The 26021-nt window shown below is 37.7% G+C and overlaps 1 protein-coding gene across 1 annotated transcript in view; it reads right to left on the reverse strand.

Annotated features, from left to right (window-relative positions):
* Positions 1 to 26021, reverse strand: part of CSMD1 (CUB and Sushi multiple domains 1) — a 1222061-nt gene that overhangs the window by 986883 nt on the left and 209157 nt on the right. The window contains exon 2 of the mRNA XM_075049874.1: positions 9319 to 9535. Coding sequence (XP_074905975.1) covers positions 9319 to 9535 — 217 coding nt within the window. The remainder of the gene's footprint in view (positions 1 to 9318; positions 9536 to 26021) is intronic.

The following is a 26021-nucleotide window of genomic DNA, read 5'->3' on the forward strand; positions in this document are numbered from 1 at the left end:
CAAAATTTGTTTTACAAGTGGAATTGATTGTGGGTTACTGGCTCACAGAGGAGAGGATGCTGAGTTTCCACTGCAGCAGTTCACAGCAGAGAGAGTGCAGAGTTCCTCTCAAATGCCTGAACCTTTATGGTTCTGTATCTATCTGTCCCACGATCACTACATCCTGGTCCAGCACAGGGTGACCCAAAACCAGACCAGGATCATACAGTCAGTAATCACAAGACTCAGTTAAGACAAGCAGGTAATTACCAGATGACAATAAGAGAACATGATTCACAGTTTAACCTAATGACATGCATCAGAAATATGACAAATCAGTTATTATGTTTTATAAAGCTTTTTTCCCCCTTTAATTTGCCAGTTAACAGATCAAATGTTTTTCCTCTCTAAAACAAACAAGCAGTCAAAATTTCTTTGTAGCATACAGGTTATGTACTAATTAAAAAGTTATCTATCATCACAGTTATACAGAAACTCTGAAAAATCCCATAATAAGGATGTATAGTAAAAAATCTCAAAATGGGCCAGATTTTGACAACTAACTTTCTTCTCACTGAGGAGTCCAGCTGCAAATTTTCTAAAGGCTGTAATTTAATTATTAGCTTTCAGTCAGAATATAAGCAAAGGGAATGGACTAATCTCTGATAAAAAAGCTGTTGTAATAGTCACTGTATACACAGCATTTAAGGATGATGATCAGCAGGGCTTCTGTACATGATTATGTCAATTCAACAGGTACCACCTCAAATAAAAAGGAGTCTCTTTTTGAACAATATGGGAGGTGCAGAAAGACTGATATAAAACTGCTGTATGTACACTGTATGTGTAATATAAGTTTAGGTGACAGACAATAAAGGTAAGCAACTGCCCTCGCTCTGAAAAATTAATGTATATAAGAGTAAAAATCCCTTACACAACCAGCAATCAAGTTAATGTTATCACCTGTTTAGTCAGAAAGTTGTCTGAAATTTTTGGTGTCAACTGTATCATTAAGCTACACTGAAAGACTTTTTAAGGTGCATCTAAGTTTTAAGAGCTGTCATTCCCCAAACTGTGTTTATCTGCATTCTGAATGTATTCTAGTATCCTATTCCTAAGGAGTTTTGAGAATATAATGAATGTGAGATTGTACGGGAATTTATCGTATTTAAGTAAGTGTCAAAATGTGTATATATTGTTACTATGCCAAATCGTGGGGGTTTTAGGAGCTTCAGAAACCAACACGAATGAAAAAACAAAACCCTCTCAAAAAAGCATGAAATGCCAAATTGTGTACTGAGCAGTGTTAAAAAAAAATAATTTTAAAAGTATTTGTACTTCTGCAGATTACAAACTCATCAGTCTGACAGAATTGAAGAGCCTTTCCATAAAATATTGTAGGTCATATGAGTTTCCTGTGCACATGAAGCAGACATTATATACCAATGAAGACAATTTTCTTATACTTGGCCTATACTGAAGTAGCATCGAAACCTTATTCTGAGATTTTAGGTAAAGCAAAGATGTAAACTGAGCTCTTCAAAACCCAGGTACATATACATCCATACCCATGCTCTCAAGTTGCAATTTTCTGTGATTTTGTAGGTAAAATGCTGGATAATGGATACCCAAGGTGGTCTGTTTTGTAAAATAACTAATCAAGGAATGTATGGGTGTTTGGCTTAGTATGATCATAAATATGATTCTTTCAAGCTGAATAACTAATTATTGTAATATATCCATAATCAATAACAAATAACAAGGGAAGCAAATGTGCACCTCATCTGAAATCAAAGATCTACTCTAAAACATTGTCACGTGAAACACTTAGAAGCTATTCATACTGAATAATCTGTCTTTCTCAGCAGGCTACTATGAGGTATCTCTAAATACTGAGCAATGTTTCTCTACTTCATTAGAAAGGCATTTATATACCAATTTTTTTATTATCCCCTTAAATAAAATTTGGTTGTATAGCTATGAAACAGTACAATTACCTAACACATGCTAGAGTTTCTAAAACTATAGAAATTAACATTTTATGGAGCCATATCACAATTCTCCCCTTCTGAGTCCCGTACTAGGAATACTTCTGACGGTGAAACACTACAAACAAATGCACCAAATCACCGCTGTCGCTTATACAGGTCCAGTTTGAAAAGTACAGAAGAGGCAAAGAAGTCACACCTGTATATTCCCTGAAGATGTACTACGGCCAGTCAGATGAAAAAAGAGACCTACCTCCACAGAAGTAGAAGGAGGTAGGACAAAGGGCAAAGAACCTGAGCACAGCTACATTTTCATTATGGTGAGCATCAGATTCATTTTTCAAAGGAAAACATGCTGACTTAAACAATTACATTATAAAAGCTTTAAGCAACTGATGTAGAATATTGCAGTATAAATTCATGCATTGCTTTGACTTGTTATGAATCTAACCTTTTTTTTCCAAGAAATCATAGTTCCTTAAATATGAAATGGATTTTCTTAGGTGGGAGTTCAAACAATACTCCATGGTTTTTAGAAAAAAGAAGTATCATATTCTTTTATAGTTGACCATCATTTAGTATCAGCCTAAAACATGTAATTAATATGGCCTATAATTCTTGGTGAAGTAGCTTCTTCTTAGTAAGCAGACTCCTTACTTGACTTTATATTTAATAATTTTGTCATTAAATCTTTTGAGCATGTAGGCTTGCCAATAAAATTAGCAAGCTTAAGATTTTGAGTTGGGAAGCTAACAATTTTGGGAATAGGATTTTTGCCTTTTATCCACGTGTGAAAAAAAATTGCCATATATGAGCTTGAACTTGCCAGTATTGCACACTTAAATTATCTTTCCTTCCACTGCATGCTCTTTTTGCTGTTGGCAGAAACTATCTGTCAGCATTTAGCTGATCGGGTCATAGTTTCCTTTCCTAAAATAGCTATGTAATATATAATGAATCACATTTTAGCCCTCTACTATAAATGATTCCCTCTCCCTAATACTTTAATAGCTGAAGAAGGTAAAAAAAAATATATCTAATTTAACATAAAAAGGGGAACGATAGTCATTGACAGGCATCTCTACTGGCAAGAACTCAGTAATCAATTTGCATAACCATATAATAATTGTTTTCCTTTTCTTACAGATGTACAAAATACCAGAATATCTTGCTGAAATTATTCAATAACCTTTTACAAATTTGAACACTAGCTCAGTTTCTGTTACTTTGTTCTGTGTTCTAAGTAAGCTTCAGCTGGAAAAAAGATGTCTACTGTACTCATTCCTATACTGTTTTCTTCACAAAATCACCAGCTCAACACACACACACACAAATCCTATACGTTGAAATCAACTTGTAGAAATTGATGTGCAATAAAAAGGTTAAAAAAAGACACATGACATTTTCATGGGGAAGGAAAAAAAAAAGAAATAAAGAACTGTAAACTACACAAAGCTCTTGCTTGTGCAGTCAGTAGTTCTGTAGAAAAGTCAATCACCCCCTCATTGCTTCACTGTTCTCTTAATCCTGAAGAAAAGGAAGATAGAAATAGTTTTCCGAAGAAACAAACAAATAATAACCAAACCCCAAACAAATAATAATTTTAAAAATGTGTTGAATACATGATAAATCTTGATTTGTTAAGATAAAAGAGGTTTAATAGTAAACAGGAGCCCAAACTTTAACTTCAGTGAACATTTTTTATCTCCATGCTTGGATTATGAAGTGCAGAATATACATATGGTTTATTGCTTGTTGGAGACAGGAAAAAGTGAATACTGTGAAGAATTCATATTTAATTCCTATTATTTCTACATGATTCAAGAAAGCAGAGGGAACATGTTACTATTTAACATACATGGTATATATGCTTGTCAGAATATTTTTGGTAAGCTTTATTTTATTACATGCTCCATTAGCAACTTCCACCATTTGCATTACTGCTCCATTAAAACAAAAATGTTTATTTCAACTAATAGGAGTGTCATGGTTTAACCCCAGCCAGCAACTAAGCACCACGCAGACGCTCACTCACTCCCCCCCCACCCAGTGGGATGGGGGAGAAAATTGGGAAAAAGAAGCAAAACCCGCTGGTTGAGATAAGAATGGTTTAACAGAACAGAAAAAGAAGAAACTAATAATGATAATGATAACCCTAATAAAATTACAGCAGCAATAATGAAAGGATTGGAATGTACAAACGATGCGCAGGGCAATTGCTCACCACCCGCCGACCAACACCCAGCTAGTCCCTGAGCGGCGATTCCCTGCTCCCACTTCCCAGTTCCTATACTAGATGTGATGTCCCATGGTATGGAATACACCATTGGCCAGTTTGGGTCAGGTGCCCTGGCTGTGTCCTGTGCCAACTTCTTGTGCCCTTCCAGCTTTCTCGCTGGCTGGGCATGAGAGCTGAAAAATCCTTGACTTTAATCTAAACACTCCTGAGCAACAACTGAAAACATCAGTGTGTTATCAACATTCTTCTCATACTGAACTCAAAACATAGCACTGTACCAGCTACTAGGAAGACAGTTAACTCTATCCCAGCTGAAACCAGGACAAGGTGTAATAACAAGCAGCATCTATTATATTATTATCTAGGCTGTAGTAAACTAAATGATGCTTAGAAGGCCTGAGACACCATGAAGGCAAGAAGACATTTCAAAATAACTTTCCAAATAATTTTTTTCATGTGTGTCCAAAATAACTGACAGCTGTGTATAGACACAACAAAAAATATTCATGTCTGTGCATTTGCATTTTCCTATCAGTGTCTATAATTTAATCAGCAGCTTTTTTGTGTAAGAAAAAACAAAATTGCTTGGAATCCATTTTTAAGAGTTTTTCAGGACTGTCTGAAAGATTGAATTGATAATTCCAAAGATTATTCCAGAGTATATTGCACAGATCTTCCATAACTAACTCTTAAATAAATTGTGTGATACTAAAAAAGTAACTTTTACCAACAGATACTGTAACACAGAGATTACAGCATTTACTTGTATCTGACATCTAAAAAAAATGTGGAATCTCAAGCCATACACCGAGATGAAGGCAACTGCACACAGTTTACCATGTTTGTATCATTAGCAGTTCAAGGTCTTAACACCGCACTTACTTACACCCCACCTCACCTCTTCAGCAACAGAGGTTTTGATACAGGCACTTACTTCTGTTTACCCAGTCCTGTAATGGTTTCCCTATACCTCTCTATGAAACCCCTATTCAGGAATTCTGCATATAGGAAAAATACACTGTAACAAAACTTATGCTAAGATTAATGAGCATTACTCTCTTTTCAACTGTGGAAGATGGGTATGTAGTACAACCAGCCCTGAAATGACTTTTGAAATCCATAAACTCTTGAAATGTCTGTTCTGAATTCACTTGCTTGTGGCAGTTGACGTATCTGTCGGCAGTACACAAGTCAATAGGTCAATATTGTCAGATCACATCTGCTATAAACTGAGAATCTTCAGCGCTGGCCTGTGTCCCTACTCCCTATGTCCTGTTGATACATTTCTCATTTCTATTTAAAAATACTACAATTTACTATTATATCTGATCCATACAACACAGAAAAAATGTCAAAATAAGTATTTCCTAGCATCTGGGCTACACTGAACTACTGAATACAACTCTCACTTAGGGAAACGATCCACAAGGAATACAACTAATAACTTTGTTGTCTTGGTGCACCACACTTGCATCTCCCCTCCACAAGAGTTCCAGCCATATGAATTCTGCATGCTGATGGTTACCTGCGTATAACAAATGACAACTCCTTTACAATTTAAAGTGCAAATAAAAAATACATATAACATCTTTTCCTAGCTTAACTAGATTTTGGTTGTATTCCGAAATCTTTCCCCATCAACTGATAATGCAACACTTAAACTTTACAATAAGTTTTTTTCAATAACATAGAACATCTGTTTTGGTTACACTATATGGTGAAATTAATTACCTAACTTTACATTTGTTTATACACTTAAGACTACAGTACCCTACAAAGCATTATCATAAGGTAGCATTATACTTAAAATTTTACTTTTCCTCTTTTTTATATATCATAGAATCATAGAATCCCAGGTTGGAAGGAACCCCGGGGTTCATCTGGTCCAACCTTCCTTGGCAAAAGCACGGTCCAGACAAGATGGCCCAGCACCCTGCCCAGCTGAATCTTAAGTGGCCAGTGTCAGGGAATCCACCACTTCCCTGGGCAGATTATTCCAATGGCTGATGGTTCTCATTGTGAAAAATTTTCCTCTTGTGTCCAGTGAGAATCTCCCCAGGAGTAGCTGGTACCCATTACCCCTCTCCATCTTCTTTGTAGCCCCCCTTTAAATGCTGGAACATGGTGGTAAGGTCTCCTCGAAGCCTTCTTTTCTCAAGGCTGCACAAACCCAGTTCTCTCAGCCTTTCCTCACGTGGCAGGTTTCCCGGTCCTTTGATCATCTTTGTGGCCCTTCTGTGGACCCTCTCCAGGCTGTCCACATCTGGTTTCGTATAGCGGGGACCAAAACTGAACACAGAACTCCAGGTGTGGCCTGACAAGCGCGGAGGAGAGTGGGATAATGATTTCTTTGTCTCTGCTGGTGATGCCCTTGTTGATGCAACCCAGCATCCCGTTGGCTTGCTTTCCCGCAGCAGCACACTGTTCGCTCTCGGATTGAGCTGGTTGTCCACCAGGACCCCCAGGTCCCTTTCCACAGAGCTGCTCCCCAGCTGGGTAGATCCCAGCCTGTGCTGCACTCCTGTATTACGTTTTGCCAAGTGAAATAGTATTTTTTATATATATGTATTATATATATATATCAAATCCTGGTTTGTGTTCTATTAACTTCACAGTGACAAAAATAAAGCAGCTGTAGCAATCTTCTTAAGGAAAATTTTGGACCATAGATCTCAGTAATTACACAGAATGACAGAATGCTAGCTGGGTTTTATCTAGAAAAATAGGAAGATGTAAACCAGCTCTTTTTGGTGCCTTATCTTTTGTTTGTATTGTTCTTCCCGCTACTACCTTACTTCGCAACCTCCTTATAACATAGCTTACAATAACCTATGATCGCTACCGTGTGTAACTTTTCCCTTAAATCAGTATATGCTTTAAGGCACTAACCAAAGAAGCTTATATACATCTTACAACTACCTGTTTCTCTTTTCTTCCTCCACACAAACAGCTTAAAACAATTCATTCCTTTCCCTTATCATTTCAGTATGTTTTATGTACATTTCTATTTTCTTGGGTTTTACAATCAGTATGTAGTGAAAGTATACTGGTGCACATTTAGCATACAAAAATGTCCTTCAGGCAGCACAGTAAACTAGTTGAAGGTACTATTCATTTTTATCCAATTTTGCTTTAGCAGCTGAAAAATACTTTACAAAATATGGGATGAATATTCCTTAATTATTATAGTTTGTGAGAGCTTTCTATTTACACAGCTATTTTTAAGAAAAACCTCCAGATTTTGCATGGTGGCTAAAGAAATATAATTACCCAAAGTCTCGTAGAGTATTTTTATCTATGGGAAAAAAAAAGCATACCCTGAAGCAGAAGTTCCAAGATGCTCTCTTGCATTTGCATGCTGTCAGCTAAAAAAACAAGACTATAATTTTCCAATATCTGCTGAGGGAATTGTCTTGAAATGTGCAATTGTAGAGGGGTACACCTGTGAATGTGCTTTGTGCAACAAAGGGTATGTCACAGGGTATGAGACATGTCAATAGAAACCTGTCATTCAAATTCTGCCTTTTTTAACCTCTTCATGCTGCTAAGCCAACGAATGCTTTTTTCTTTATAATACCATTTATGAAGGTAACTAATTGGCAAATACAAGCAAGGATAAATAAAATATCTGCTTCACTGCTGGAAGTTGGAAATGACATCTTTGTTTTACTGAAATCAGTGGCAACTATAATGACTTCAGTGGGATCAAGATCATACTTAGGTATTTCTGTCTTCTACGCTCATACCCCCAGAACATTAGCTGGTGCTTCTCCTTGAAACAATTTTCTACTAACAGATTAGTGCAAAACAAGCAGGTATGTTAGCTATTGATAATAAAAGCATTTGAGTGAAAAAGAAATATTAATCTTTTTATAAAGGTGATACAAGTACTAAAGGTCAATTAAGTACAGTAAATGAAGTACATACCCTGTGCAACTCAAGCATCAGTAGCTGTATACTACTGTCCACAGTTTTCAAAACTTTTGAACTGAATCAACAATCAGTCAGAACATTGTTCTTGTCAAAAATACGTGATGATACCCACTAAAATGTGGAACAAATTGGTGATGTTCCCACATCTGTTTTAGCAGTATAATATAAATCAGCAGCATGTAAAAAAGTAATCAGACAACAGAACTAACAGCAGTGTTTTACAGTACTCCATAAATCTCATGCCTGAACAGAAAATGACAGAGCAGCACTGAAAGCAATGTTTGCTTTCCAGCTCTGCGGTCCAGATCCAGCAAATGACCAAGGCACCCAAAGCAAGACACCAATGAAACTGATGCACCAAAATTTGAAGTTGTGAAAAGCTTCAAGATCAAAAAGCTTCCATAAAACCTTTTTGTAACCTCAGTGGTATTTGGACATATAAGGCACCCCAGTTCCTGACCTTTAAAGGTCCCTAATTGCTTAATAATTGTATTTACTTAGACATGCAGAAGAATTTCAATTTTGGCAAAGTCAAACAATTTACAGCTCAACTCATCTGCAAGGTAGGCAATAGTCACCTGAAGGATTTAATCTGGCAAGCATTTCCAGAGGTTGCCTAACACTCACTAATGAGATAGTGCCTCCCACAAACTACTGTATCGCCCACCACTTCTTCTGTGCCACCTTCGGTGAGGGACCCTGAGACACTGTTAGCACAGGCAGCATACCCATCCTCTGGTCCAAATATTGTAGGCATGGTAGAAAAGTACAGCGTGATCTCAGTAAGAGTTCTTTCAAAAAATGGGGACAGGTGCCTTCAGGAAAAGGTCCTAGGCCAAATCTGGATTCCATCGGCAGACAGATAAATAAAAATAAGCTACTGCAACTTGGAATACTCCTGTGCTCAGGGCTTTTACCAAAACTGACCTTGAACTGTGCAAATGTTAAGTACAACTGGTGCTACTGATATATGAGCTAGGGCCATAAAGATCTGAAACTTGGATTAATGTCTTTTACTGTGAGATCTTGGGGGACTGCTATCCCCTTGCCTGGGGAAGAACTAAGGAAACAAAATGTAGTGGTAACATATCATCAGAATGTATATTCAGGAGAGAAAGAGAGAGGTAAAGAGAGACAGAAAGACAGAAAGAATTTAAGAAAGAAAAAAAGGTACCTTACCTCACTTTTAAATTGCCTTGCTGTGGCTGTCCATCGTAAATTGACAAAATATCAAAATCTTCCTCGAGGGCAAAAGTATGAAATGACAATTGTATCCTGTTACGTTCTCCTGTGATAATGATCCACGTGCAGTTGGCATAATTTGGATAACCATGAGGAAATCCAGGGCTTTCTATAGTACCATTTGGTCCCTGTACTAAGCCTCCACAGTTCTGACCTGAAAAAGAAGAAAGGAAAAGATATATTTTGGTGTTTTTTTCCCTCCCCCAGTATATATTCTTACATGAGTAACTATAAGCAAACTTAATTTTATAATATTTTTTCTAGATTACAAACACCACGTAAAATTGCATTTATACCATTTTTCCCTCTGGATTCAAAACCCCCATCACTGGATTTTTTGAGACACCTACCATCTTTTTATGCAATGAATCATTATATGAGGTTATGTAGCATTAACAATGTATGACTTATTCATCCAAATGTGAAATTTAAGCATTAGCCTTGATGCCATAAATTCAACAGACTGACAGTTTTAATGCCAGAGAGCATTCAGAACTTTTTGGTGAATGTCATTTATAGTTTTTATATAAATACTAAAGTATTAAAGTTTCTGCTGTTCTGAAACATACTTTCAACATGGAGAGCAAAATGTAGACACACATTTATTATGCATTCTGATGCAACCAACATTAAGATTTTTATGCTTCGAAAACACAGCAAAAATTCTGTGGTATAACATTTCTAGTGCCACGTGTATTGTGATCAGGAAAGTGTTAAATTTTTTTCTTTTTTGGGGGGGGGTTCTTAAAAAATAACACTAAGGGTTTACTCAGCAGTCATTTGTGTCTGGTTTGCACATCCTATAGACCTTGTGAGGGTTTGGTAGCTCATTAACAGAAAGTCCTCAGCAAGAAACCTTGATTTATAGTGCGCACTCTTGCTAATTTCCTACTTGATTTTGTTAATCCCACACACAACAGCTGGACTGATTCAGAGCTGGAAAGATGTGTTAATGAAATATTTGAACAGAGAAAATTTTAAGGCCATTCTGTGCACTGTAATGCTTGGATTATTACATGCATTTTAAGCACTTCAGAACAAGTATAATCCCAGCATTTTATTGTTACACCTAAACCAGAAAAGTATTTCAGGCTGCAATTTTATTTTTAACTTCCCAGCAGTAGGTCTCTGAGACTGAATCTTTCAGAGCAGTGCTGTCAAATGCTTGTGGGAGGTTTCTAAATCTTCATAAAATGGATTTAATAAAAGGGATTTGCTGCTAAAACTAAAGAACTAATAAGTAATCATTTTCTACTAAATTTCAAACGTAACAAAAACTCTAATGAAGAGATAAAAAGGCTATGGGGATTCAGGAGGCCTTTAAAGTAAAAATCTTCTCTAGTACATCTACCAATTGATTCACTTTAATAAAACATTGGTATTATTAAACATTCCTGAAGAAGGAATCTATTACACCATGGACTTAGCATGAAAGTTTCAGCTATGTACGGTTCACTGTAACTTGTCAGCATCCTTGCAGATGCTTTGCACTGTATTCCTCTTCATACAACCACAGGGGGAATGGCATACAAGTGTAATGAGCAATTTAAAAAAATTAATTACTACAGAAATAATGTTCTGAAAACAGAAAACTATAGTGACAGCCCACCACGCTAATACTCTAATGAGCTACTTCATGCCTCCAACATCCAGAAACTGGTTTGTGTAAATCAAGTACCCTGCAAGCCGTGCTGCACAACAGCTTTCCTACCACTCTAGTGTGAAAGGGTTGCTTTGAAAGAGGAGAGCTATCAAGCTATCTATCACAGAATCACCTTTTAGGAGCAGAAATTTGTAATTGTGGTGTATAAAGAACATAATACATCACACGTAATTGCGTATGTAAATGCAATACGTTAACTACATTTCTGAATTCCAGGGAGACAAACAAATTACCTCCCCAATCTTTTAGGGAACACTACAGCTGGCTTAAGGTAAAACTGAATATTGCTGGGGTAGTAAGTGAGCCCTCCCACCCCCAAAATGGCCATAACTCAGCAGCTTCCTTACAGAGGCAATTGCTACCTACTCACAGAAGTTTTTGCAGCTGTCAGTGATTGCTCCCAATTTTATTCCAAAAGGTGTTTTGTACACCTTACTGTAGATCCAAGTTATTGTGCATTATTCTCTTGGAAAATAAACAAACTCTAATGATAAAGGAGGCAGCCAACGTTTTCCCATTTAATTTAAGTATTTCTTACCACCCATAGCCCTTTCTTTCTCCAGTTTGCTTTTGCTTTCCTGTGTATACATCCCTCCAGCTCCAAAACTATTCATAAATATGCTGCCTCTTCACTTTGTGCCCAAGAAACACAAGGCAAAAGAGAACCATAAAGGATTACTGTAAAATGCTATTTAGCTTTGCTCTTAATTTTATATGCATATATATAAATACATACTTATTTACTTAGTGTTGTAAAACCCTAATAAAAATCCTAGAAGAAATTTAATACACAGTTAACTCCTAGCAAACTCATTGCTGCACACTGATGACTGCAAAGAGAATCTTGCTTCTGAACTAAGCAATACTCAAAGAGACTTTAAGAGCTGTGCAGGCCCAGAAAACTGACATCCTTCTAGGTCTGTCCCTGCCCGGTTAAGACATGAAGCATGTTAACAGAGCAGTATTTGGAAAAAAGGATCAGCTGCTATCTGTATAATACCTATTTTGTCAATACATGTAAGTCGAAAACCTTCAGAACTGTCAAATGTTACACCTCTGCCAAAAAGTAAATTCAGCATCAAATCACTTAAGAGAGATTCAGTAGGAGGATATACTTGAAGAGCTGGAATGAAGAGACTTATGGGTGACAGGTAGCAGCAAATTAGATAGGAGTTGGCAATGCAATACCCCACAAAAAATGCAGTTTCTGACTGCAGAGACACCACAGACCAGTAAGAGGACACTGATGGAATTAATTAAGAATATTTTGTTTCTTATGGGTGCCTTAACAGCAGAAAGTGTCAACAAGGTAAAGAAACTGAACATACCCACAAGAAAATATTAGAAGAATGTTAATATCAGCAGTTTAAGTAGTTCTGCTGGGCTGAATGTAAGCACAGAAGAGAATGTAGGTTGAATATGACTGAAAACACCCTAAAAAGATCTACCCATACAATTCACTTTAGCTCTGGCCTTTGTGTCAAATAAAAAAATAAATGTTGCCATTTTTCACAAGACATGCAGTCATTGATTGAATACAATATCAGTACACTGAATTCTTTTAATATTAAAGGTGTATTAGACTGCCAAAATTTTATTAGTATGACACCACATCGTTGTTTATATGAATATAAACTATGCAGTTAGCATTAATTTTCTGTCATCTGTTGTCTGTAAGGATATTTCGGGACAGCTATTTTAACTTTATGATATAAAAAGTGTAATTTAAGAAAACTAATGCTTTTGGCTTGTAGATGAAAATTATTTACACTGATTTCAGCCTTATTTTATCTTAGAAAGGTTCTTTGCATATCCCATACCAGCCCTAATTTGCACCTGCTCAGGCTTAACATTTCTTAGTTGTGACCCCTAAGTGAGAGCTCACCAAGAAAACTTAAACCAGTGCAATTTTGCCTTAAATGCTGAGGTCAAATGGGTGGTAGGATCACTAAGAATCAGTAGAATTTAAGTACTGCTTTGCCATAATATTTTGAATAAACCTCACAAAATACAAACTTAAAAAGTATTTTCTAAAATTTGGACTTTTATTTTCCTGGGCCTTTATATTTATCATGACTATGTTTATCACCCCCATCCCCTGTTTTCCAGTACCTAATAATTAGAACTAGCAAATGTACAGATTCATTGGTTTGTTTTTTTTTTTTTTAAGTTTCAAATGCTTCTACAAGAAAGAAGCAAAAAGACAACCACTTCTCATGGAAGACCGATATATTTACACATATATGCAGATGCATCTGTATACATATACATATTTACATAGAAAGCAATTTTTGCAAGATGTATGTATCTTGAATAAGCAAACTGTAAAATGTGCCAAAATTAACTGTAGTAAAGTCAGTGATGCTAGCCATATTTTGAACAATCATGATAATGAAAATGAAGTCACATTTATTCTTGTTGTGACTGCGAGTAGAATCTTCCACTCTGCAGCTACAGAGGAACACAGAAACTAGTAGTGAGGCTGAGAAGAGATGTCTAGCAAAATCATATCTCCCTCATTCTTTAAAGTAGATTCTAATATGAGTTACAGTTTTATTAGTAAGTTTAATAAGTAAATAAGAACAGCTGCGCTCAGCCAGATCAAAGGCTCATTCAGCTCGGTATCTTTTCTCCAACAGCAAACCAAAGGAGGTGCCTAGGAAGGACTTAGCCAGAAAACTCTCCTCCCCTTCAAGATCCACATCTCAGGGATTTCTTAAAAGGAACACATTCCAGTAGCCTCATATTTCTATTTAATAGCCCTTGATAGATTTCTTTTCCATGAACTCATCCAGTCAACCTCTGAGTCTATACTAGCTTCTAGGATCTTTAACATATTGTAGAGGGAATCCTAAAACCTGAAAAACCCTTCTTTGTGTTTGTTCAGCAGCTACCATCCGTCAGGTTCAATTGATGCCCCACTAAGTTTTTGTATGAAAAGCGAACATACAGATTATTCTTATTGATGTTTTCTATACCACTTACCATCTTATTGACCTTTATCATGTCCCAGCTTCTTTTTTTTTTTCCCAAGTTCATAAGTTCTACTTTACATAGCTGTTCTTTGTGCTAAAGTCATTTTAAAACCTTTCTCTGAACCTTTCGCAGCTTTGTTATATCCTTCATGAGATAGATAGAGATACCAGAACTTCTTGTCATATTGAAAAAGTATACACATCATTTAAACAGCGATATTTTTAATCCCTTTTCTGTTCTCCTACTAATTTGATCTGTTCTTTTGCTAAGGTAAGCATTAGCTTGACATTTTTATAGGACTATGTATTATAACCAAGATTCCTTTCCTTCAGAATTACAGTGAGGCTAGAGCCTGTCATTTTACATGGAAAATTAGGATTGATTATAATGTTTTTTCCCCTGTAGATTTCCCACAGTTTATAACTATGTGCATCACATCAAATTAATCTACTCCAAATTTCATCAACTACTTCAACACCCCCTTACTTGGTCACATAAGGCCTTTTTTGTAATTCTTCACAATTGGTCCTCATCTTCATTAACTCATAACTTCCTATCATCATGGTCACTTCACTGCTTACCCCCTTTTGCAGATCATTTATGAGTGTGCTGAACAACACAGATGCCAGCACAGATCTCTCTGGGATGCCATAGTGATTCCCTCCATCGTAAAAACTCCAGCTTTTAGTTCCTTAATTCCCCTCGGTCCCTTTTAAATATGGGCATCTCAGGTGAACTGAAGCTGGAGATTACATTAACAGTGCAACAATATTTCCCTTGATTGTCTTTTAAACTCTGAATAACACATGGTGCTTGTGACATTACTGTTTATTTTGTCTGTTTGTTCCTTAACCTGTTCTACCAATTTTTCAACTTTAAACAGATGCATTGAGGAATTTTCTACAGGCAACAGTTCAAGCATGGGAATTAAAAAACATACGTATTTTTTGCTGTCTTCATGAATCTTCCCTTTATATTCTGAATATATGCTGGCCCAGAAAGGCTCTCTTGAAGGTTACTTGCTACAGCTGTGTTCAAAAGAGGAGTAATTTTTAGTTTTACAATGTTGGCCTGCAATGCTCTCGGACACTGAAGTTTTATTTCCAGGAAAGCCTTCAGAGAAGGCCCAGCAACCCCTGAATCTTACTGGGATCTCAGTGGTACACATGTCTTCACCTACCTTGACTTGGGATTAGCTCCCTCTGGTAGTCTGCACAAAACAGCATTAATCACTTTCTTTGCATATATAGCAGGATGAATCCCTGACTCCATCATCTCTCTTTTAGCCCTATTTGTAAGGCCTCAACTATAAGAGTCGATGGTTAGAGCCGACACAGATTTAAAATTCTCTCTATTGCACAGAAAATCAAATGCACATCTCTCGCATCCCAGGAGTATCTCATGTTTGCAATTATGACTCCCCTAACTCATATACGTGCACCCTTGCAGGAACTTCAGTACTACAGTAAGTATTAGCCACAACTTAAATGACTTTGAGCAGCAAAGCTCATGACAGCAACAGTTTCACAAATATGTCTTTAAACAAGAAAGGTAAAACCCAAATGTTCCTGATTAGGCAAAGATGTGTTATACATATGTAGAACAGAAAAGATTTCCTCTTGAACTACAACAGGTAACTACAGATTTCAATTGTTGCCGCCATCAATTGAGACGGTGAAGTAGTAGAGAGCTGTAAGACATAAGTAGGTGGTTGCACGCCTTTTTTGCAACCACCCCTTTTTCTTTTCTTTTGTGTTTTCCTATGCTACTTTCGTATCTTCTCCTTCACTGATGTCTACTATAAGCTCCCAGTACTTCCTGTCTCCACCAAGGCCTGCAGGCCCATGCCAGCCCCTGCTCCCGACTGGCCATGCTCTGCACTGGGCCTTTATCGCTTCTTCCTCATAAGTTTATCGTGAAGCCATCTTCTGACAATGTTACTGCATAAAAAAATCGTTATTTCCTAAATTAACTTCAATCAAGAACAGAAATGTCAAATGGCCAGAGAGGCAAAGGCACTACTTTCTGAGGACTGTTTTAAACAGCATTTGGCTACTTCAAGTGTCCTTTAAAAATCAATAATTAAGTAAACCTCACAATACCATTAAAAGGCACTTTCCAAGGAATAAATCAAATCAGAAAGTACCAAGTTCCTTTTAATTTAGGTATCACTGAAGATTTATTCACAACTGCAAGACACCATCTTTGCTGGCGAAACTGAAGCACGCCCCGGCCGGCAGTGACAGCACGAAGATTTCGCGGAGCGGCCACCTGCGCCACGCCAGCATCTGCTTGCTGTCTCCGCCATCGCCTTTCAATGTCAGGGAGAACTGGTGCTGCGAAGCTCCAATACTAAAGATATTTAAACATATTCAAGACAGTCCCAGCCCAACGTCAAATAAGAACATTGTACATTTACTCATCACGGCACGTTTCTGCAAGACCCGGGAAAAAATAGTTCATTTCAAGATAATTAGTGAGAAATTGTTTAAAACTTATTTGATCTGAAATAATTAATAACCATCTGTTAGGTTATATGATAAAAAGCTCATCTGTGCACCCACAAAGGAGCACAGAGACACAATGGGAGAGGGTAAAGGCCAAGCACCACCCTACCCCAGCGCCTCCCAGTCCCATCCCAGGAGCCATCAGCTCATCGCAGACCCATCTGGATATGCCTAGAGGAGCACAGCGGGCTCCAGAGTAGGTGGAACCCCAAAGTAAGAACTCAGAGGAAGGGACACCCTTGTCCAGGGTGTCCCAGGGCTGTCCTGGGAGACCCTCAGCCCCACTGCCCTTTGTGATGCCCACCACGATGGGCCAAGAGGAGCAGCTGCAGATCCACTTCTGGACTGGCAGGGTTGCTGCCTGGGGTGTAGGACACGCTATGGGATGGCGGGGAAGAGCGTCTTGAAGGTCTGTAGGACATTTAGGGAAGAAACCGGAGATGGGGATGGGGATCAACTTAGATGATCTGGGGAGGAACAACCGTGGGAGAATAGAGGCGTGAGGGGACAAACAGAGCCGGTGAGGTGTAAACAGCGGCCTGTCTGGCCGTGCCCCCACAGGGCCCGCAGGGGCCGCGGGTGGCTCGTGCCGGCCCCGGGGGGAGTGCGGGTCGGGGCGCCGGCGGCTGGGCCGGACCGTGGGCCGGAGGGCGCGTGTGCCTGGGGGCCGGTGACCGGGGAGACCCCGGCGAGGGACGGCGAGGGACGGCCCTAGGCGGGAGCAGGGCCAGAGCCGCGGTGTCTGCAGTGCGGTGCCGGGAGCAGCGCGGGCGTGAGAGTGAGCGTGCGAGTGCTGGTTGAGGCCTGGCCGGAGGAGCCTCCAGGTGACATGGACAGGGAGCGATTCTCCAAGGGTGAGGCTATGGGGGGTGCCCGTTTGGGACCACGGGAGTTGTGGTCAGCTCTGTGTATGGGTGGACCTCCAACCTGCTCGGCCAGAGAGGCGAAACAGGATGAGGCCGCTGGTGCTGCCTGAGTTCATGTGAGTGCTCAGTGTGACTGCCTCTGTTAATCTGTGTAGCCGGCTGTATGTATACGTACGTATATGGTGTATATGTGCTCTCTGTGTGTGCGCCTACTGGGAAAAGCTGCTCAGCCTTGCCACTGCCTCCGTCTGCGGCATGGAGATGGGGCAGCCTCACCTCTGTCACCTGCCAGATTCAACCCTTTCTAACACAATCAATTGCCTCTAAATTGTTAAATATTCTGTAACTTGGAAGCTAAAGCTAAAAATACAGAAAAAATGGCAGCTAAACGCCAAAATTTAGATTGATTTCCTTTGAATACAGATCCATTCAAACCCTGCAATTTTTGTCTGTGACCAATCTAGGACCTTCACTAGGTCCATCTCATGTGAGATGAATGGTTAGTAAATGCTAGAATGCATGTAATAACCTTTAATTCTGATGCAGACATTTGCAAAGTGACTGTAACTTCATCGGTCTATAAAACATTTTAAAATCAGACCTTACTTCTAGCTGCAGGATATATATTCATTGATTGTGTTGATGAAACAGAAAAGCTAGTGTTTTTAAAGTCTCAGATTAGTACTCTCAGAGTCAGGCAATAGCTTTGTGCACAATTTCCTATGTATATTTAAGCCTTTATGCAGCACCCAACTGAAATTAAATTGTCCTGAAGGTTAAAGATTAGTATTACTATTCAGCAAGAAGTTCTGAAGCAAATCCTGCCATAATGGTAGCTTTGCTGTGTACCAGAGCAAAACATCTTAATTGCTGGTATGTGGAAGTTTTTTCTTTATTTTAATGAAGTACTCAATGCTGAAACGCATATTATACATCAGCCCGATTACATTGCCATTACAAATTGGGAAAAAGATATTTCATGCTCCCTTTTCAATACTGGAATGTCCAAAAAGACCAATAAATCAGTATTCAGAGAAGTTAATGGGGAAATAAAATGCAGCAAAATATGTTTCTCTGCAGGAAAACATATTTTTTTAAAGGACTTTTAATGCTTTTTTAAAAAAATCCAGTCTACAACACCATCAATTCAGTGCCACTGGCTAGTAGAGACAAAAAAAACCCAAAACAAAACCAAAACATAATCACTCTCTCAAGGCTACAGTTTGACAGTCCTTCCTTCCGACAAAGCAGTAAGTTCTTAGTTAAAAGCAACTAGATTATACAAAGTTGTTTTATCCCTTTTCCTTTAAAAATAATGATTTTAGCCCAGTAAAGCAAAGTTCTTTGAAGTCTCTCTCTGTTCTTCCTTTGCATTTACTCAAATTGTTTTTAAGATTCATCAAAATGAAGGAAAGAAAATGCATTAAAAAGAGAGGAAAACAATGCAAGTTGTATACCAGATCTGAAATACGTAAGAGGTGGAATTGAAGAAAGTTCTTTCGCAGAGGGTAAGATCCTATATTGTAAAACGCTGAGCTAAAGACAGATTTAGTGCCCTTAAAACAAGACAATTCTTCATAGATGCAAACTCATTCTGCAGATGGAGATCACCGAGGACAGGGTGGATTTTATTTGTTTACTTTTGTAAAATAAAGTAAAATAAATTGAAGCTTTAGGTGAACATCACTATTACTGTTACAGTTGCTTAGCAACAGCTGGTAGAATGAGAGAGTATGGTATAGTTCAGGTATATAAAAGGAAAGTGCTGATTTCATTGTTTGTGAAATACTGAGACAATAATCCAAATTCTTTTCTGAGCTTCACTGGAATAGGAGCAACTCAACTGTAGGCAAGCTACTCTGAGAAGAGGACTTCTTTATTTCCCTTTTGCCAGACTCCTGCCACATACAGGATACTGTCTGTACCAAATCTGATCACTTCAGTATTGTCACTTTGACTTTCATTTTTTATTGATGCCGCTCTCCCAGACCACTCCACTGATAGCCTTGCTCACATATCAGGATCCTACAGCAGGTTTTTTTATTACCATTTTTTGACACTGGATGCCTACATCATGAGGCTGAGAAGTGTAATGCAGTTCAAGCAGTTTGGTTTTATACTACTACTAAAAGAGCATATTGTCAAAAAGCCCAGTTCTGAAAACTGGGAAAAGTCCATTTGTCTCATTGTAACTGCTCCATGAGCATTGTCTACATTAACTACCTTTTCTTCCCTGACAGTTACTACCTTACGCATCACTTCTGTTATCCAGCAGGCTTTCCAGCATTTTTTGTCTGTGTGTGACCACAGAATCAGTCCAGAAAAGGCTTCAAATTTGTTCATCTCTGCTACTTTAATTCATTCTTTCTTTTCATTTAAAACAGAACATTTTGGTTTAGTGTGCTTCAATTACCAGTGCAGAGTCAACTGACATCAACTCAGGACAAATACTATCTTCCAAATTAGATTGCTAAGTCATAACTTGTGGAAAGAGAATGAGTGGCAATATATTCTTCAATAGTCATTAGAGAAGTTTCTTTTTCAAAGACGGAAAAGTTATTTTTAGAATTGAATTTCGAAAGATCAGATGACATTACATTAGATTTTAGTGTTAAAACAGTCACTTTTGTTAATACAAATGCATTTTGCAGGAAGAATTTTAGCTTTCACATTTTAAAAATTGGTATTTTATGGATTAATGCAAGAAATCATGAAACATTTCTCTTGACAGGTATATTGTTTCCATACACATAATTGTGCTTCTTATTTAGATTTGTATTTTATATAAATCAGAATATGGGCACTACTGTTCTATGCAATGTGCATATAAGAAAGAAGAATTCTCCTATGAAAAATTAACAATATAACATAGCAAACAATATCACAGCATTAGCAAAGTTAAATATAATTGAAATATAGGTAGCATGACCACATGCCTGTGTAAAATACAAATTTCATTGCACTTTTGATGTTCATAAATTTACACACACAACACATATACAATCTATGACATTCATTAGCATTACCAGGGTGGGAATGATACAACAGACACATATTCCCTGGAGATTATAAATTCAAAGTACAGCTGCGTGAGACATTCATGACTGGAACTGAAATGATGTGTTCTAATAATCTTAACCACAGGAAATTTAGTACCTTATGTTTTGTATCTTACTGATATGTTTGCACAGTATTAAAGTAATTACTGATTTTAATGGGGCAATGGGATGGAATGGGGGGTGACGCAGCTCCTGTGCCTGAGTCATGATGCACATTTATGCACAGCAATATTCAGAATGGAGTAGCTAACCACCATCTTGCAGCATCAGTAACAAACACAACTGTGTGAGTACCTATAGGTGTGATTCAGCATCGTTACAAATCCTTTGGCCTTATCTACAATAATTCAAATGGGTGCCAAAATGGTGTCAGTCTGATCTGGTGCCCCCAGTTCATACTGGAGTAAATGACTAAAGAATAAGATACTTTTTCTGTATCTACATAAGACCAAGTTTGATTTCTCCTATACTAAATACAATGTTTCAGTTTTATGTTTTCCATTGTGTACATCTCAAGCAATTATTTAGATTTGTAAATAACAGCAAGTAAGGTTGTGAACTGTGACAAAAAAGCAATTAACATTTGCTTTAAGGTACAGCTGATTAGAATAATACTTTCTAAATAGTGTATATACTATACCTATTTACTAATTAAACACATTCAGCCCATGCACGTGATCCAGAGAGGTTACAGAAATAAAAGCTTACACAATGATTTGAATTCAAATAAATGAAGAAATTTGGATGATAGTACAAACTGGAACTGTAAAAGATGCAAGCGCATATTTATGATATTACATGCTTAAAGAAATGATTTCTCCTAACAACACAACACTTCATGAGATACTGTACTTCTCAGAGCTGGTTTGCCTATAGTACATAATTGTTTCTTATAGAATTATGGTGGATGCTGTTTTGAAATACCAAACTGAAAAATCACCCAAATATTAAACTATTTATGTGAACTGAAGCGCATGAAATTGCAGAAACTGAACTTTGCTCCTTCAGGCCTTTTCATCCAGCCTCTGCCCTCACATACTGCCTGTATATCACAACACACAAGCACTATCTCAGGGCCTAGTTCTGAATTGGATTGCTCAAAGGGATTTTTAATCCTTGATTAAAGCATATTTGAAATAGGTAGATCTACCCTTTGCAGGAATATTACAAGCAATACGTTGTTATGTTCATTTTACATGAAATAGTCTACAAAAGAAAAAAGCCGTCTGCGTCACTGACTCATCCTCAGGAGCCCGTCTGACTGACAAGAAACAGAGAGCCAGAAGAAGCACAGCAAGTAGATGCTATTCATGTTGGCACTGCTAAAGCTGGTTGTGCCATGGTGGGTGAAATGTAGGCTGATTTGTCATGTCAGTGCCAGGTCTGTGGTGCAGAAGTGCCCTTGGACCTGCAAGCTATTCTGATGTTCATAGTCACTGCTTCCACAAAACGACATGGAGACAAGTTTCTCTAGGACATTTTTAATTTACCACTCATGGGAGATATCCTTATGGCTCTTCCTCCATATATATCCTAACGCAAATAATTTTCAGGGCAAGGCACAAATACGACATTGCCTCTTCTTTCTCTAGGTCTAAAATAAAAGCTTTGATATTTGTGATAATCACGGGATCTAACTTTAATTAAAATAGCTGAGGTATGGTGGTGATAGGTGGTGGAACGGGTTGATTCTGAGATCCTAACCTTTGTGAACAATAACACAATGTATCTGACAATTGAAGTGTCCAGGAGTGTGATCATACTCCTGTTGAAGTCAATGACTGGGACTCTATAGACTTCAGTGAGAGAAGGATCAACTTTGTACATACAGCCTCTGATTCACTACCTATCTGGCTTGCTTCCCGCAGGAGACAAAATCTGAGAGGGAAATGATTGGCATGGCTCAATAGAAGTGGACATGCCTTTGGGAGACTGAGCATGGCCATCAATAGGAGCAGGATAAAACTGTAAAATGTTAGCTTTCACTCATATTACATCAGACTGCATTATGTCATGCTGTCTTAAATCTTACATCTCATCTGACAGGCTCGTTTCTGTTAGAAAACATAAAAAGACAGAGAAAACAGCAGTGATTTGAAAACCACGTGTTTATTTTAGTTGAGGTGACTAGGCAATTAGCAGTTATGATAAAACAAGCTTTAACTAGTTCAATATGATTCTTGTCCCTAAGAGTAAAAAACCCTGCTAACGCCATGCTTTTTATACAACCAACTATAAATTATTAATTCAATCCACATTGTACTAGTTATTAGACTACAGCTGCATGATTTACTCTTGAAATTCTGAGAGCACTCACCTCTATCATGCCCTTAGCGCACCTGACTCCCAGTTTACCCTGCTATCTACAACTTGCCTTATTCAGGGAGGAACGTGATCATATGTATATGAAAAACATTGAACATATGGCTCTTGTGGCAGAAACTGTAAAATTAAATTTTCCACAGTGGCTTGCTGGACAGACGACCAAATGCTGTTTCATGCTTCAGCTATAACATGGTAACTATAATATCTTCTTTGTGTCATTGTAACCTATACTTGGAGAAGCTGTATAATTCACAGTATGGTTGTCAGCTGGAGTCATCCAGTCCATACAAACAATGTTCTTACAATGTCACAGAAAAATCTGAAGTATTAGTGTACCTTGAGAATAAATGTAATGTTCACTCCATTGCATATATTATAATCACAATCTGGTGATGAATGACCATATTTATTATAAATAACATCATTAAATTTTAAGCAAATATTGTTTGTGATTCTTGCCATTTGACATAACAGGTATTTTTCCATGTTTGCGTTTATAAAGCATCGATCCTCTAGGCTATTAAAGCAACTAGAGCCAGCAAAGAGAACATCAAAGGTCACATATAAAATTATAACCATGTTACAAGGACAGCACTTGGGGAACATGAGACACTCCCACATGCACTTCCCAAATCTCCTCTTGGTGCCATTTCTAAAAGTAAATGTCATCAACAAAACAGGTTTTTTATTAAATATCTTTGATTTATCCCAGCATTGCCCTCTTCAAGCTAACTGTCTTTGTGTAATACTTTGCAGATTTTCAGCTGATATCAGTCGGCGTGTCTTCACTAGCTACTTCACATCAGATCAACTATAACACTAGCTGAATTTCCAACACATATGCTGATTCTATGAACCACCTTTCTTCCTTCCCTCTTCTTCTTTTCTTCAGTTTTCAAATACTTATTTGGTAAAGGCATTTTATTATTTACTCTTGAATCTGATCTTCTTAATGATCTCTATTAATTACATTGATACTTCTATGCTGCTAAGGCAAAACACTGTATACATAATTAGTAATCAAAGAAAGCGCAAGGAAAACATCTGACTGAGAACTGTATGTGTTAAACCTTTCTCCACATTCTTTGGCTGTTTAGCTGCATGATGGATACAATGGATATTGAATTTCAGCTGTCATTTCACTTGCTTTGCTTTACAGAAAGGCTATGTGATGACCTACAGAAAGACTTTATGATACCGAGAAATTCTGTGTTGACACAGGTACAGTAACACTGTGCCCAAGCAATGCTCAATTTTGCACACATAGCAATGGGTTCTGAGCTATCTATTAGGACTTGGGAGAACTATGGTGGAGTAGCTAGAGTTGAAGTCATGTGTTCATAAAACCATAAGAGTCAAAAAAGTGAACAGAATGTTTAAAATTATAGAGGAAACAAACAAAGTCTCATTAAGCCCTACATATGCTCACTGTCTAATCTGAGTTCTGCATGCAAGTTCAAACCCACATCTTATCAGAAAAGGTGTAGATAAGAACTATTAAGGATGACTGAAGGTATTAAATAGCTTCTGTACGGGGAGACTAAACAGACTCAAACTTTCTAGCCTGCAAAAAAGATTGCTGAAGGGGAAAGTAGGAGAGGTCTACAACATCACAAGGGAAAAAGTGTTCTTCTGTTTTGTTTTTCTCTCCTCTGTTTTCATTACTCAAAACTCTCCTTCTGCTGCTACGTTCAAAACAAAAGGAGATATATTTTCACCTAATGCATAACTAAACAGTGGAACTCATTTCAACAAGAAAGCAATTAGACTGTAGCAAAAGAGCAAGTAGAAAAAAAAAATCCATCAGAGCATTTTAAAAGGAAAGATAAACCTCTGGCTTAATAAGTCTCCCAGGCACACATACCTAGAAGAAGGAACATGTATCTTGGAAAGTATGCTTATACTCTTCCTAGAAGAGTTTTTCTAGGCATCTGCTATTAGCCAGTGATGTAGGTAAGATACCAGACTTGATGGACTTCAGTCAGACCCTACTCTCTGGAGATATCACTGAAGAGGGAATACCCCATAGTACTATTAAAGCATCTAAGGTTATCCAAGTCATATCTGGCATCACATCAACTGAATAGGCTTTATGCTTTAACACTTGTTCTCTTCTTCATTGAAAGACACTAACAAGTTGCACATTACTAAGGATAATATTAACCATTCCTAACCTTTGGATATTTTTGCCTTCATGGAAAATGTTTACAAAGCTAACATACATTGGTTCATCTTTCTTTGTGAGACACTTCTTTGCCTTTTTTTGACAAGTCAAATAAAAAGTATTATTAATAGCCAGGCTGATCAACAGTCAGAGTAGCTGATCAATGTTAGTAGTGATAATAGTTATTACTCAATGTCTTGAGCTGCACATTTATAATAAAGAGGATTTTCAAACTTCCCATGAAGCATTCATACTATGTGAGTTTTGACAGAGCTAATATCTGCATAAAATATTTTTATTATTTTTTGTCCCAGTAGGAAGCAAGTGAAAGGACTACACACACAAGAATTAGATCGCCACCATGAGACTATACTAAGCAGTAATTTATTGTGAATAAACCCTTTCTGTTCAGTAAGAAACAATAGTTTCTAAAAATATAAGAGTCTGGTCCTTAATTTTCATGAACCCTCTGCACTAAACAGCATCTATTAGTTTGCAACAGCCTGCCTGATTTGTGCTGACTCTTCCAAAAATGCCATTTTGATACACTTACAGACACCATGAATTGTAGAGTGACCTTGGAAACTTCATCTTGGATTTTGGCATTCACATGAGAATGATGTGAACGAAGACTCCCTTACTGGACTAGCTAGACTAGTGGTAAGTTGCAGAAGGCCACAAAAGAAAATTTAGTAAAACACCACAGTAATTTTTCTGAAAGTCTGTCCCCACAAAGACAAAATGCTATATGAATAATAGGGAGAGAACACACATTTTTCTTACAAAGGAATTAAGATTGGTATTACAGGTCAGCTCTTCAATTAGTCAATTAAGACACAGCAAGTTATGAAGTAATTGGATAATAGCCAACTGCACAGTGGGAGAAAGCATCTGAAACCTTGAAATACTGAGTTTGCATGGTGGGAAGATACTCCTTGAAGCAAAACTTACAGGAGACTGCTGTTTTCACATACAACCTTCTCTGACATATTTACCTTTCAAAAAGGGTAGTGACTGCAATGATTGACAAGGCCCTTGAACAAAACTGGGTTTGATTCATAACACACAGATTTTCCTTAA

The sequence above is a fragment of the Buteo buteo genome, chromosome 17 (assembly GCF_964188355.1).
Source record: "Buteo buteo chromosome 17, bButBut1.hap1.1, whole genome shotgun sequence".
NCBI classification, from domain to species: Eukaryota; Metazoa; Chordata; class Aves; order Accipitriformes; family Accipitridae; genus Buteo; species Buteo buteo.